This window comes from Trichoderma camerunense, assembly GCF_050948025.1.
Source record: "Trichoderma camerunense strain CBS 138272 chromosome Unknown V8C40scaffold_5, whole genome shotgun sequence".
In the NCBI taxonomy this organism is placed as follows: Eukaryota; Fungi; Ascomycota; class Sordariomycetes; order Hypocreales; family Hypocreaceae; genus Trichoderma; species Trichoderma camerunense.
Genome location: NW_028145365.1, coordinates 1,193,579 through 1,206,059, shown reverse-complemented (window position 1 = coordinate 1,206,059; position 12,481 = coordinate 1,193,579). Strand labels below are relative to the sequence as shown.

Genomic DNA, 12,481 nt, shown 5'->3' with positions numbered 1-12,481 from the left:
GGATATTCCCTTGGAAATCATAGGTGAGCCGACTGATTCATAGTGTACTTTTTGAATAATGTCACTCTTGTTTGTTGCTCGCCATGTACCTTTGGTCATGGAGGGAAGGAGCACTCAGAAATTTGTGCCTCAGGACTTCTCTCCCCGATTTGCCCATCACTTGCCTCTCTTTCGCTCTCCCTCTCGCTCTCCCCTCGCTCTCGCTTCGTCAATTCTTTTTCTTCTCCTTTTTCTTTCTCAAATTATCCTCTTCCCTCCTTCGCCATCTTCCCTTCTTCACCTTCTCTGGAAGATTTGCTGGACTGCCAGGATTTCTTGCATCTTTTTCTCGTTGAGCCTTTCCTTTCCACCTCACAGTTGTTGCATTGGACACCTTGGGAGCAAGGACAAGATCTTGGAGAGAAAGCAGGCCTTGGTCAATCGATTGCCTGTCTGATTCTGTCGATAAAGTGGCCGCAGCTTGGTTGGACTTGAGCTCGTCCTCCTTGGCTTTGAATCGTATATCAAACCCAAACCCTTTCTCCCCATTAATCACCCTCTGCTGGTTTCGAGCTCACCATCGACGCTCTGATCTCCAGAGAGACTTCACGAAATTATACTTTTGCCGCCTCTCGCTTGATTCGCTTCGTAGCTAACATGGACCTTCCCTTAGTTTGCAATTTCTATCGCACTTTACCTCCTCTCATCTTCGCCAGGTAGCAGTCCATCAGTATGACACAGACTATAGAGCCCTGTGGACTAGCAGAGGACGACGACGCTTCTTACCAGACTTTCTCCTCGAACCCTCTGGTGGAATCCTCAGCCTCGTCTCAGCCAACCTACACAACTGCGGGGACCATCTACAATCCCAATTCTTCGCAGCGACTCCAGCCCCCCGCTCGCCGTGGCCGCTTGCTCAAGTTGAACTCCGAAGCCAGCGGATTCCCTCTTGACGCTACAAAGTTTGGCACTCCTAGAACTATGCTCCCAGATACACAGTTCAGATCCGACACCAGCGTCAAAGTGCCGGCTGCCCCTGCAGCTATTCAGCAGTATAGCCCTCTACAGCAAAACTATGATCGCGCTGTTAGCCCTGTTGTTAGCCCGCACCAAGAATCCATAATGTCATCTCAGGGCCTTAGACGGCATAACACGTCCCTCCGTGCTGGAGCTGATTCGCCATCACTCTCACTCTTTGATAACGGCAAAGGGAAGGCGGTCATGATCAACAATGATAGTTCTAGTGATGATGAGGACGACATCGTCAACAGTGCCCTAATGAACATGACCGTCAAATCTCTTCAAAACCTGGCTTCGTATCCGAACCCGAACCAGAAGAACGCTCAGAAAGCGCTCCTTCGGGGGACAAGACCAAAGGCCGGCAACAGCCTAAGCGGTGGCCCATCCAGGCTGAGCACCCCTTTCACATACCGCAACGAAAGTCAAGGGGGAGCGCGGATCTCCTCAAGTGAAGAAGTCTCAATGGGACTCAGGCCTATTCTGTCGGAACCCGGCATTCTGTACCAGAGAACCCAGGACAGTCGATGGAGGTCTCGAAAGATGGCATCGGAAGCTGGGGCAAGTGGTACCTATCACGGCGCCTTTGAATCTCGGCTTTCGACTCCCTCTACAAACAGCGACAACGCAGATCCCAATCCGTTGGCATCCATGCATCTCGCCACAGGCCCAGGTGCGCCCAAACCCTTGACTGCCGGGCCTCCTGGACAACGCCAGTATCGTCCTTCAACGTTTGAATCGACATTCAAAGCTCTTACGACCCGATCGACAGCCTCTCAAGGTTACATCGCCGAAGCTGATGATGACCGTCCTTCATTTGTTTTCAAAGTGTTCAACACCATGCCGTCGACTCCTCAAGAGTCCGTGGCAGAAGATGAAGAATACATGTCAGCTCCTGAGTCGTCATTCACTACGTCCAAGACCATGCCGGCACCTTCCCAGAGCCCATTCGCTGAGTATGAGGAGAATCCGATGATTTCTCCCGACACCCTGCTGTACTTGACCATCAACTCTGAACCCGACTGGACCCCAGGACAAAGATGCACCGCTGAGTATGCTTATGGGTCTACCTGCCAAGTCTATGAGAAGGTGGGAGCTAACATTGCAAACTCTAGTGCTCAGAGACAAGGCTACCCCAGTTCAGTTGGCTCGGGAATGTACCATACCCATGAAGAATGGGACGAGCCTACTGGCCCGATGTTCCCCCAGTGTATGGGATATCCAGGACGCTTGACTGCGAGGGAGATTCAAGAGCACAATTGGCGACTCAATGTTATGTGGTATGCGGGAACTGGTTTACTGGGAGACATTGATGCGGCACAAGTGCTCTCCCGGCCTGCTAGCCATAATGTTAGCCCACCGGCAACAAGACATATTTACGGCGCAGTTGGCGAGGGCCGTCCCAGCCAAACTGGACAGGAAAGGCCCGCTGCTCAAGGAAACGCTACTTGGTCATCGAGAAGCATGTCATTGAAGTCTGTCGACAGCGACGTTACGAACGGCCTCGCGCTTTTGGACCAGGTCTTGAGCAGGGCTGCCTGATTGTTACCAAGAGGATGAGGAGTTGGCATAAAGACTACCAGATAGATGCGGATCAGTTACGGCAGGTTATGGTTATGGTTATGGTTATGATTGCACATTTTTGGGATCGGATAGCCTATTTAAATACCTTTTTCTTTCTTTTTCCTGAGAGGGTTGGATGCAGAGGATCAAGGCTGGAGTGCCGATTAGTGAAGGGGAAAACGGAACGCTGGGTTGAGTCTATTCCATGGAGATCCTAGGACATCAGTTCGGCAGGTCGATTAATCAATCAGAATAGTATTACGGCGTCGTTGTCATTCGAGTGGATCTCGACGTGTTCACTCATTCTTATTGCCTAGCTAGGCATATGCTGACAGGCTCTTCCGAAAAATCGGGACAGCAATGGCTGTAGAGTAACATTACTAAATCCATAATGGGGCCCAGCGACTGCCGAGCGGGCCAATGGGGGCAGTTGAACCGATTGATTCCAAAGCGCATGGCCGATTTGGTGCATCGAACCATGCGATGAGAACGGGGCCGCAAGGTTGAAAATCTACAAGCGGAATACGGCCCGTGGCTTGTTAAAATTCCGACCAGGACCATTGTCTCTTCTGGGCATCCTATCGATAGATCGGGCAACGAAAGCAGTGGAACTACTGGGATTGAGGGCCTCCGTGAATTCCTGGCACGACGATATAAAGAAAAGATGGTTTCCCGCTTTGTGGCGGCGCGGACGGGCTGAAGCTAGCTGGGGACCTTTTTTTTTCTTGGTGCTTGTCATTTTTCCAAGGAGGGGAGGGAAAAAGCGAACCCGTCGTGTCTTAATTCTCTCGTTCTCTTTTTCCTTTCTTCAAAAACGGGAGGGCGGCTGAGGCATCATGACGGCCGCGCACGGCGTCATTGCCCTTCTGGAGTCGACATATAACAGCCTGGATCTGGACAGTATTCTGAGCTTGTATGCGGACGACGCCAAATTGACGGCCCACTGTGAGTTCCCTTCTCTTTTTGGCAAATAGTTGATTTGCGCAAGAGCTGTTTTTTGCTGGCTAGAGGGACGATGGTCGGGGGTGGATTGGATTTAGCTGACCTTTTTGTGTTGCTCAAGTATTCGAGCTAGTGGGGTTGGACAAGGTGCAGATTCGGGCGTTTTACGCCGACCTGTTTGAGTCAAACGGCGACATCGAGTTTGTTACGCGGTGCATCAGCGGAACGCCAGATTTGGTCATCTGGGAGTGCGACGTGCGGTACACGGCGAGGAAGAGCTCGCCTGCGTTGGGGATCGCGAGGGGAGATGCCGTGGTGATGAGGGGGGTGTCGCTGCTGACCTGGAGGGACGGGCTGATTGCAGAGCAGAAGGATTATTTCCACGTTGCGAGGAAGAGTTAGTACGAAGAGAGGACAGAGATGAGAAAAGAGCATTTTGACTGTGCCTCGAAGGGGGAATGAAGAAAGAAAGGGGCATGATGGCCGAGCGGATTCAAAAGGCTCCGAGGTGAAGCTCTTTGCTGAAGTCGCTGTCGCACGCCATTCGCGACGGGTCATGCTGTCTCTATCTGCCTATTCCTTATAGGCACTGGGGGAAAAAAGCCTCTTCCGAAGCTGTTTGAATCCGGCATAAGAGCGATGATGTGATGAAAATACATTGCACCACTACAGCTCTGGGATTCTGGCAGAGGGTTGAATGGCTTTGGGGAAATGCCGGTGCGCGGAGAGAGCAAAGATGTCAGTACGAGTCTGGCCAAGCTCACGTTGATCAAGATAAAATACGAGCATGATGCATCCATTTTACGTTAAATATAGACGGAGAACATTGACCTGAAATACACTCCAGGTAGCGAACTCGGATAGTTTTGGCGTCTTGGTGTCTTACTGGTGCTGGCCGTCATTGTAAGCAGTAGGAGCTGTGTGGTAGTTGCGACTTCATTTTGGACGCTTGAACAACATAGAAGGCACAGATAGGTAAATACGGAGCGCATAAGTACATGTTATTGGCAACCTGTAGATGTTTCTAAATTAGAAGGTTATAATTTGTATAAGCACAGTCACCAAACCTGTCTTCAGTTGGAGATGGACTCTGGAACCTTCGACCTTCATTCACCTATACGGCAACTTACAGTTGCCTTCAACCTTCATTCACTTATGCGGTAACATACAGTGGCGGTGAAGTATGTAGCCAACCGCATATAAGTGAATCAGTCATAGATTACCTATATAGCTGTCCTTCGTTAGCCAGTTAGTTTGCAAGACACCTCGCACCCTTCTTCTCCCTCAACTTCTTCCTATCACCGACTGGAGGACTTGGATCTCAGGTATACGATGCGTACAAATGAAAGCTCCCAACCTGGAAGAATATGGACCAGCAGATTCCCCAAAAGTCGCCGATATGATCACAACATAGCCGATGGGATACTCATTAGCCGTTCAGCAGAGGAGAGTGATGCATGGGCATTAATGTGCTGATTCAATGCTAGCTGGTCTCTTTCATGCGAGGATCAAGAGATGTTCTACACAGCAACTGCAAGACGCGCAGCAATGACGTCAAGGATAATAACTGGCTGATACCAATTTAGCTCTGATACTCGAACAGAAGGAGCCATGAGGTATCAGCCAATGACTTCTAAGTACCCAGGCACATGGACTTTAGATAAGGAATTACAAGAGACATATATGCGAAATATTTGATGCTTTCTTGCTCTGCTACCATCAAAAGCACTGCTACATAGAGTACCTACTGACAGTACCTACAAATAGAGATATAGAGTTATAAACGGAGTTAATACGGGCAGAGCCAATAGCAATGTCCCGCAGCAGCTGCTAGAAGAGTTCCTCTCAAAACATACGAGCAGGATTCACAGCCAATCTCCTTGCCTCCATGCTGTGCGCTAGTCCTCTCCTAGCCTCCCCAGAATGGACTAGGGCGTAACCGCCTGCAAAATTGACGTCGGTGTTTGTGCGCCCAAAAAATCCTCGTGACAGCCTGTTTCTGCTTCCCGAGCAGCCATTACTTCATCCTGGTCGTTTGAAACTAACAACAAGACACGCGACTAGACCAAGGAGACGGGTCTCTAGCCCAACGTTTGTTTTTCTCGCGAGCGTCATTGCCTCTCGCATTGAATCCCCTTTGTCGCAGCAACAGCCTGTTTTGGAGTTAATTGGTCTTTTGCATCTTCCCAACAATATCAAAGCCAAGCAAGCTCTCTCTTGCAAGCTTCGTGTCCAGCCCGATCTAAGCCGATGCAATCTTAATACCCAACCGACCGAGACCACACGAAACCGCGACAAGACGAGGGTGTTGACAATTGCGACAGCACGAAAAAGAAGCAGAAAAAGAAGCACAACAGCAGGAAATATTGAGTCAAGATGGTGTACGTGCGACAGCACAACCTCCCGGCCTTGAAGGAGTACAAGTACTCTGCCGTGGACCGGTCCCTGGTGTCGAAATACATTCTCAAGCCCTTCTACACCAACTTTGTCATCCACTGCTTCCCGATGAACATGGCGCCGAACCTCATTACGCTGACGGGCTTTTCGTTCGTCGTCCTCAACTTCTTGACCATGTTGTGGTACAACCCCACCCTGGATCAGGACTGCCCAAGCTGGGTCTACTACAGCTGGGCCATTGGTTTGCTGCTCTACCAGACATTTGACGCCGTTGACGGTGCTCAAGCGTGAGTCTTTTTCTATTTCCAATAACATCTGGTAATTCAAGGAGCGCCAAAGACTAACGTATGGGGACGAATCTCTGCAGACGACGAACGAAGCAATCCGGACCCCTCGGCGAGCTCTTTGACCACGGTGTCGACGCTCTAAACACGACTCTGGAAGTCCTCATCTTTGCCGCATCCCAGAACATGGGACAGGGCTGGAAGACTGTAGCTACTCTTTTTGCTTGTAAGACTTTTTCTCTCTGCCCCTCTTCCATTTCCCCTCCATCAGTCCCACTCAAATATGCAAGGTGAATTAGAAGAGGAGCAATCAGATGCTAATCGAGGTGACTAGCTCTCCTTACCTTTTATGTCCAGACCTGGGACGAGTACCACACCAAGACTCTTACTCTCGGCATCGTCAATGGACCCGTCGAGGGCGTGCTCATCGTTGCCTCTGTCTTCGCCCTGACCGGCTTCATGGGAGGCGCGCACATCTGGCAGCAGAGCGCCCTGCGTGCTATTGGCGTTCCCGCGTCTCTGGGCATTCCCGAGTTCATCTACGAGCTCACCTTTACCGAGTGGTACATGGTTCAGGGCACCATCGTGACCAGCTTCAACACTTTCGAGTCATCCGTCAACGTGATCCGAGCTCGCCGTGCCCGCGGTGACCGTTCCCGAGGCGCCCTGCTTGGCCTGGTTCCGTTCTTCGCTGTCTGGTCCCTTATCGTTACGTATCTCTATCTGCAGCCAAACATCCTCCACCACCACTTGATTCCCTTTTCCCTCTTCGCTGGCCTGGTCAATGCCTACAGCGTCGGGCAGATGATCACTGCTCACCTTACCAAGATGCGTTTCCCTTACTGGAACGTCCTCGGCGTGCTCATCGGCTTTGGCGTTGTTGATTCCATTGGCCCGGTCCTGCTGAGCAACTATGGCGTTGGATGGCCCAGCTCTCTGGGCGACGACATCTATCAGACCGCCTTTGTGTTCCTCATGCTTGGCACCGCAGTCGGTGTATATGGAAGCTTTGTTGTGGATGTCATTGTTACCATCTGCGATTATCTTGACATCTGGTGCTTGACGATCAAGCACCCCCATGTCGAGGCAGCTGTGTCGAAGCCCAATGGTATCAAGAGCCACTAAGGAAAGACTGAGTATTATTTAAAGAAAGACCTTCATACCCAAACGGACTAGTTGGGTATGCTGTACAATGCGGCACCATGTGATTTGACTGAGGGGAAAAAGTTTCAAAAGGAGGCCAACGGAGAGGAAATTAAGACGGTTGAATGAGAAAAAGGGTGGGGAAGAAAAGACAAAACCTTGTAACGCGATATGACGGATTATACAGACTACACAGGCAACAGGGCCTACATATGGAAGACAAATGAGGGGGATTTTTTATATAGATCAGTGGCGGATATTTTCTTTCAGCACGAGGGTTAGAATTATTTTGATGATAGTTACTCACTTGAGCTTTTCAAAACGATGGGCGTTTTCAGGATTCTCTTCTCTCTTCTTTCATCTTTCATTCATCTTTCCAAGTTTTCTTATATCCCGGGCCTGCTGAAAGACTGGGTACATACATCCAGATGCACCTAAAATTGCAATTTAAAAACCTCGATTTACCAACTTGTCAGCTATGATATTCGTTTTAGCTCTTCTAAAAAAAAAAAGTAGGAGGAGAATCGAAATTCTAGCCAAAAAAAGAAATGACCTCTCCGATACTGGGAATCGAACCCAGGGCTGCTCGGCACACTTGATGAGAGCGAGCGATGTTAGCCACTACACCATATCGGACGTGTTGATTGAACGATGTGACAATGGGGACTAAGTCCACATCAAGAACTTGCCAAAATATTGACGATCGAAGCGACTCATTTCCTTTCCTTTTTCTCTTCATGCTTAACATGTGCTTCATGCAGCCTGCTGACACCGTATGTTTGCTGCTATGCCCAAATTCGCATGGCCACCATTACATGGATTCTGTTCCTTTCCCACGGGTTCTTGGCCAATGCAAATCATCGCTACCTAGACAGAGACAAGGCAACCAGCAGGCTACCGGGAATCAGAGCAACCGAGTCAGCAGGGCAGATTTGGATCCAGAACAGAAGATCTCCATCATGTTCCTCTGAGAAAAGGTACCAGGCCAATCTGACCCATGCCCATGCCATGCTGATCGCCGTGTTAGTAGTTTAATAGCTCGGCCCCCGCTCTCGAAGGATTCGGTCGGTCCCGGCTCAAAATAAACGTCCTTAGTCAGGACAGGCCGTGGAAGCCAGGCACATTCGTCCCCCCTCAGGCCTCAACGAGATCCTGAGATAACAGAGAGTCACAGTGGCCATTCAGCCCTACGGCATCCGGAGTTCGGGGCGATGGATCTTCGGAACGTGAGTCACTACACAAAACAAGGTTGAGATGAGATGATGCACAATCCTTCAAGGATACACGTATTTTTTTTTTTTCGTCTTCTTCTTCTTCACTTGGAGGGGAAACAGTGCTCCCAGTTTTCTCGTATCAAAAATATCTGTCATGCCCTCCCCCCCCTCTTCAAATAGATCGAGATGGCTGTGGCTTTGGCCTGTGAAGATGCCTAAGGGGCATGGGTTGGGGGGGTTGATTTGATGAAAATAATATTCCCGCAGCGCAACCATGCGCTCCGTTCTTGGGTACGGAAATTGGGGCTTCCGGAAGAAAATAAGCCTGCGCCGTGGATTTTAACCCGCAAGCCTGACTGGGCTCTGACGGTTGGGGAAGGATTCGAGGTCGGCGATGACTGGGATGGAAGGGGAAGTGGGTTGCCAGGTTATCTTTCTTCTCCTTCGACTTGTATATCTGCGATGTCCTTTGCTCTTCCGAAGTTGTCTCTTTCGTCGCCCGTCTGTTGACCCCATTCTCTCTTTTCGTCGTCTGGTGTGGATACAGTAGGAAAACAGTTTTAACGTCTTCCGAAATGATCCACAACATTCAAGGGAAAAACTTCAAAAAGCGGTCCCCGTCCGCCCACCTCCCCGGTTGAAGAACGCAGCGAAACCCGAGGCTTGCAGGATCCAAGTCAGCAAGCAAAGCGGGCTGGGGCCGCTCCAAATCTCAAATCAGTCAGACTGAACCAACTGCCGCATTTCAAAAGGTCTGAAGCCCCCCCCCTGCATGCCGTCAAGCTCGTCAACGACCAGCACCTTGTCTAGCCACTAGGAGGGGTTCGCCGTCTTATTAGCGGCACTAGTGCCAGGGTCGGGATGAGAAGGCGGACATTGGGCGAGTGAGCCCGACCAGAGAGGCAGAGAGAGAGGCAAACAAGTTGGAGAAGAGACAAGACGCAGTACTCGTACTGTAGCAATGGCGGTCTGGTTCTTCGAGCAGCAAGTTGCGTGTGTGGCGCCACAGGCTTGGCCGGGCGTTTGGGGAAATCCACGAACCCGATGCCGTTCTCTATTGCCTCAGCCTAGCCCCAATCTAAACGGAGCAAAGCGAGCGACCATGTGGCTGCTACCCGCGCGGTAATCCCTAAGCAGCGGACGAGATGCTTCCTACGCGTGCTAGCATCATCTTGGGACCGTCGCAGCCCCCTCAGCTCAGGCTCAGGCCTCAAGAGGCTGCCGGGTCTCCGGCCAGGCGTCGCTGTCATTCGCCCGTTTCGTGGGTTGTCTCGTGTTTCTTCCATTTCTCTTCGTTTCCTGTTCTCGTCCTGATTCTCTCTTCTTCCGTGCTGGAAACTGGAATTACACCACACTTGCACTACCCGCTTGACTAATTCGATTTTTGCAGCTTGGTGTTCGCTTTTTAATGCCCCGTCGTTGTTAGTATTGAGGGAAAACAGGCCACATCAATTACTTGTACGGACTTTGCGAGCCAGGAATTTCAAAGAAAATCAGATCCAGGGCCCTCCCTTTTTCTCTTGACCCCCCAGGATTCCCACCTTAATACATACCACCTACTACCACCTCTCTATTTTCATAACCCATTCCCTACCTATTCCACATTCGAGCACTACTCTACTATACCTCGTACCTACATATAAGGCACCCGAGTTGCAGTGCCCGAGTCCTGTTTGAGAGCGGCAGAAACCCCATTTCAATCAACTCGCCCTGACGCCCCGTTTCCCTTTCCGGGTGGCGGCCATAGTTCCGTACATAACTCGTACACCATCTGCCGGTTGGGGAGACATCGCAGCTTCTCAGCACATCCACATCCGACACATCAAAGAAACCACCATGGACTTCGCAGCCCAGTATGCCTTTGGCACTCACCAGGCCTTCCCCGGGGCTTTTATGCCTTTGACGCCTTCACACTCCCAATCAGCTGGCTCGGACGATTTCAGCAATACCTCCCCGCCTGTCAGTTTGTGGTCCCCCACTCCCCCAAAAGCGCAGCTTCTCGTGCCTTAGCGCTCCTTACTTGAGCATTACGAGAGAAGACTAATCACCACAATCGAGCCATTGCGCTCGAAGTGACTTGCTTGTTGAGTGTTGACTGATGCTGACTCAATCCCCTTGTTTGCTCCATCTACAGGATAACTTCGCCGACCACTTCAGCGCATTCGACTACTCCCAGCCATTCGGCGGCCATCACCAGCCGGCATTTGGCCAGCATCCGAGCCCTCCCCCGTTGCCGCAACACCAGCATCACCAGGAGCAGCAGCAGCAGATCGGCTCCGGCCGCCAGCCGCACTCGCCTTCCACAAATGGCAGCGTCAACGGCAGCAGCAGCAGCATGCGCGGTGATGGCGGATCCGGATCCGTGACCAAGGCCGAGGCCAACGCCGACGAGCTTCGCGGCAGCGACGACGATGATAACATGACCCCGGCCCAATCGCGAAGAAAGGCCCAGAACAGAGCTGCGTATGTGGTTTTTTATTTATTTATTTTCTTTTATTTATTTTCTGTTTTTTCCCGTTCTGGTTCTTTTTCTTTTCCCTCATATTTCCTTTCCTGGCATTTGCTCCCCCTTTCGGTGCTCCCGGCATCTCTTGGAGTAGTATCGAAGCCATGGAGCTGTGGATCGATGTGTCCGGGGATGCGTTCAGCACACTGCATTTCCGAATCTTACTAGATACCCATTCCGACTCCCCCTGCTCTTGCTTCTTAAGCATTTGAAAATCAAAAAGAAAAAAACAAAAGAGAAAAAAGAAAAATAATATGAGTCTATGGCCTATCATTGAAGACCAAATACCTGTTTTTTCTACTCTTCCACTCAAGCATTGACTGACCTTGTTTTTTCCCCTACTTGCAGTCAAAGAGCATTCCGCGAACGCAAGGAAAAGCACGTCAAGGACCTCGAGTCCAAACTCGCAAGCCTCGAAGCCGCCCAAAAGGAAGCAGCCAACGAAAATGAGCGCCTCCGACGAGATTTGCAGAGGATGTCCACCGAGAACGAGATTCTCCGCGCTACCTCTGCCATGAACCAGAACCAGAACGGCTCTCACTCTCCCGAGCCTCTAACAACAGGGCCCATGACATACACACCTACCGATTTCTACACCAACGTGCTCGAGGGCCACAAGAACAAGTTCCCCTCGCACCGTATAGTCACCTCTGATGATGGCCACAGGCTGCTTGCCGCCGGTGCCGCCTGGGATTTCCTCCTTGAGCACCCACTGTACAAGCGAGGCCTGGTGGACGTCAGCAAGGTGGCCGAGCACATGAGGCGAATGGCCAAGTGTGACGGACAGGGGCCTGTCTTTTCCGAGGGCGACATCAACTATGCCATTGAGCAGAGCGTCGCCAGCGGCTCTGATGACCTCTTGTAGGCAGATGAGACACGCAGAAAGAAAAGACAGGGGGCGAGGAGATGAGGAGATGAGTCGAGACCTGGATGAGGAGGGGGATTGCCGGGAGCCTGATATTCTTGGTCTTTTTTTTGGGCCAGAGAGAGCGAGAGCGAATTGTATCATGACTTTGAAATGTTGCATACGAACTTGGCGTATATCTGCGGGGGTTGCTTTTGGGTCTCTATGGGACTACACTACACTACACTGAACTGATTTGATTTGATTTTATTCTTCTATCCGCTTGTCTCTTTCCCCGTGGATGCGGTCAAGCCCAATCGGCGACTCGGGGCATGTTCTGGGGCACTATCACTTTGCATCGGACGATCTTCTCCGACCCTTATCACGACACTTATGCGCGCTGTGCCGCTATCTACTCTTCATATGTACCTACGAGTAAGAGGCGTTCTATCTTCCTTTTGCATGAAACAATTTTTGTCATGCATGAGCTCATGTAGGGAGCACAGATTGCAGCATGTGTTACTACCATCCATGCTTGAGACTATGTTATTTCGCATTCGTGACCGTCCACGGTCATGCATGTACAAAAAGC

At 50.8% G+C, this 12,481-nt stretch overlaps 6 protein-coding genes and 1 non-coding gene across 7 annotated transcripts; 6 read left to right on the top strand and 1 right to left on the bottom strand.

The window, feature by feature from the left end:
- Window positions 1-711: 711 nt before the first annotated feature.
- On the top strand, window positions 712-2,538 carry V8C40DRAFT_286025 (uncharacterized protein; the record flags this gene model as incomplete). The annotated part of the gene is made up of 1 exon (XM_083222478.1): window positions 712-2,538. One exon carries the CDS (start codon window positions 712-714, stop codon window positions 2,536-2,538), a length of 1,827 nt encoding a protein of 608 aa, XP_083075632.1.
- A 508-nt stretch (window positions 2,539-3,046) lies between these two features.
- V8C40DRAFT_239276 (nuclear transport factor 2 family protein) lies at window positions 3,047-4,499 on the top strand. Its single transcript, XM_083214608.1, has 2 exons — window positions 3,047-3,504; window positions 3,623-4,499. Exons 1-2 carry the CDS (start codon window positions 3,396-3,398, stop codon window positions 3,901-3,903), a joined length of 390 nt encoding a protein of 129 aa, XP_083075631.1. The 5' UTR covers window positions 3,047-3,395; the 3' UTR covers window positions 3,904-4,499.
- Window positions 4,500-5,503: 1,004 nt separating this feature from the next.
- On the top strand, window positions 5,504-7,665 carry V8C40DRAFT_239274 (CDP-alcohol phosphatidyltransferase-domain-containing protein). Its single transcript, XM_083214607.1, has 3 exons — window positions 5,504-6,185; window positions 6,266-6,408; window positions 6,517-7,665. Exons 1-3 carry the CDS (start codon window positions 5,878-5,880, stop codon window positions 7,305-7,307), a joined length of 1,242 nt encoding a protein of 413 aa, XP_083075630.1. The 5' UTR covers window positions 5,504-5,877; the 3' UTR covers window positions 7,308-7,665.
- Window positions 7,429-7,781, top strand: V8C40DRAFT_176681 (uncharacterized protein). Its single transcript, XM_083211676.1, has one exon. It carries the CDS (start codon window positions 7,549-7,551, stop codon window positions 7,729-7,731), a length of 183 nt encoding a protein of 60 aa, XP_083075629.1. The 5' UTR covers window positions 7,429-7,548; the 3' UTR covers window positions 7,732-7,781.
- A 99-nt stretch (window positions 7,782-7,880) lies between these two features.
- V8C40DRAFT_t72 lies at window positions 7,881-7,961 on the bottom strand. Its single transcript has one exon. It is a non-coding gene; the product is annotated as a tRNA-Glu (tRNA).
- Window positions 7,962-7,975: 14 nt separating this feature from the next.
- On the top strand, window positions 7,976-8,377 carry V8C40DRAFT_239273 (uncharacterized protein). Its single transcript, XM_083214606.1, has one exon. It carries the CDS (start codon window positions 7,985-7,987, stop codon window positions 8,294-8,296), a length of 312 nt encoding a protein of 103 aa, XP_083075628.1. The 5' UTR covers window positions 7,976-7,984; the 3' UTR covers window positions 8,297-8,377.
- A 2,156-nt stretch (window positions 8,378-10,533) lies between these two features.
- On the top strand, window positions 10,534-12,481 carry V8C40DRAFT_239268 (bZIP transcription factor). Its single transcript, XM_083214605.1, has 2 exons — window positions 10,534-11,002; window positions 11,394-12,481. The coding sequence occupies exons 1-2, from the start codon at window positions 10,638-10,640 to the stop codon at window positions 11,908-11,910; spliced, it is 882 nt and encodes a 293-aa protein (XP_083075627.1). The 5' UTR covers window positions 10,534-10,637; the 3' UTR covers window positions 11,911-12,481.

Coding starts and splice junctions, on each gene's coding strand:
- V8C40DRAFT_239274 (XM_083214607.1), top strand. CDS start 5,878: ATGGTGTACGTGCGACAGCACAACCTCCCGGCCTTGAAGGAGTACAAG. Junction 6,186..6,265: donor GCCGTTGACGGTGCTCAAGC/GTGAGTCTTTTT, acceptor GAATCTCTGCAG/ACGACGAACGAAGCAATCCG. Junction 6,409..6,516: donor TGTAGCTACTCTTTTTGCTT/GTAAGACTTTTT, acceptor CGAGGTGACTAG/CTCTCCTTACCTTTTATGTC.
- V8C40DRAFT_176681 (XM_083211676.1), top strand. CDS start 7,549: ATGAGGGGGATTTTTTATATAGATCAGTGGCGGATATTTTCTTTCAGC.
- V8C40DRAFT_239268 (XM_083214605.1), top strand. CDS start 10,638: ATGCTGACTCAATCCCCTTGTTTGCTCCATCTACAGGATAACTTCGCC. Junction 11,003..11,393: donor AAGGCCCAGAACAGAGCTGC/GTATGTGGTTTT, acceptor CCCTACTTGCAG/TCAAAGAGCATTCCGCGAAC.
- V8C40DRAFT_239273 (XM_083214606.1), top strand. CDS start 7,985: ATGGGGACTAAGTCCACATCAAGAACTTGCCAAAATATTGACGATCGA.
- V8C40DRAFT_239276 (XM_083214608.1), top strand. CDS start 3,396: ATGACGGCCGCGCACGGCGTCATTGCCCTTCTGGAGTCGACATATAAC. Junction 3,505..3,622: donor CGCCAAATTGACGGCCCACT/GTGAGTTCCCTT, acceptor GTGTTGCTCAAG/TATTCGAGCTAGTGGGGTTG.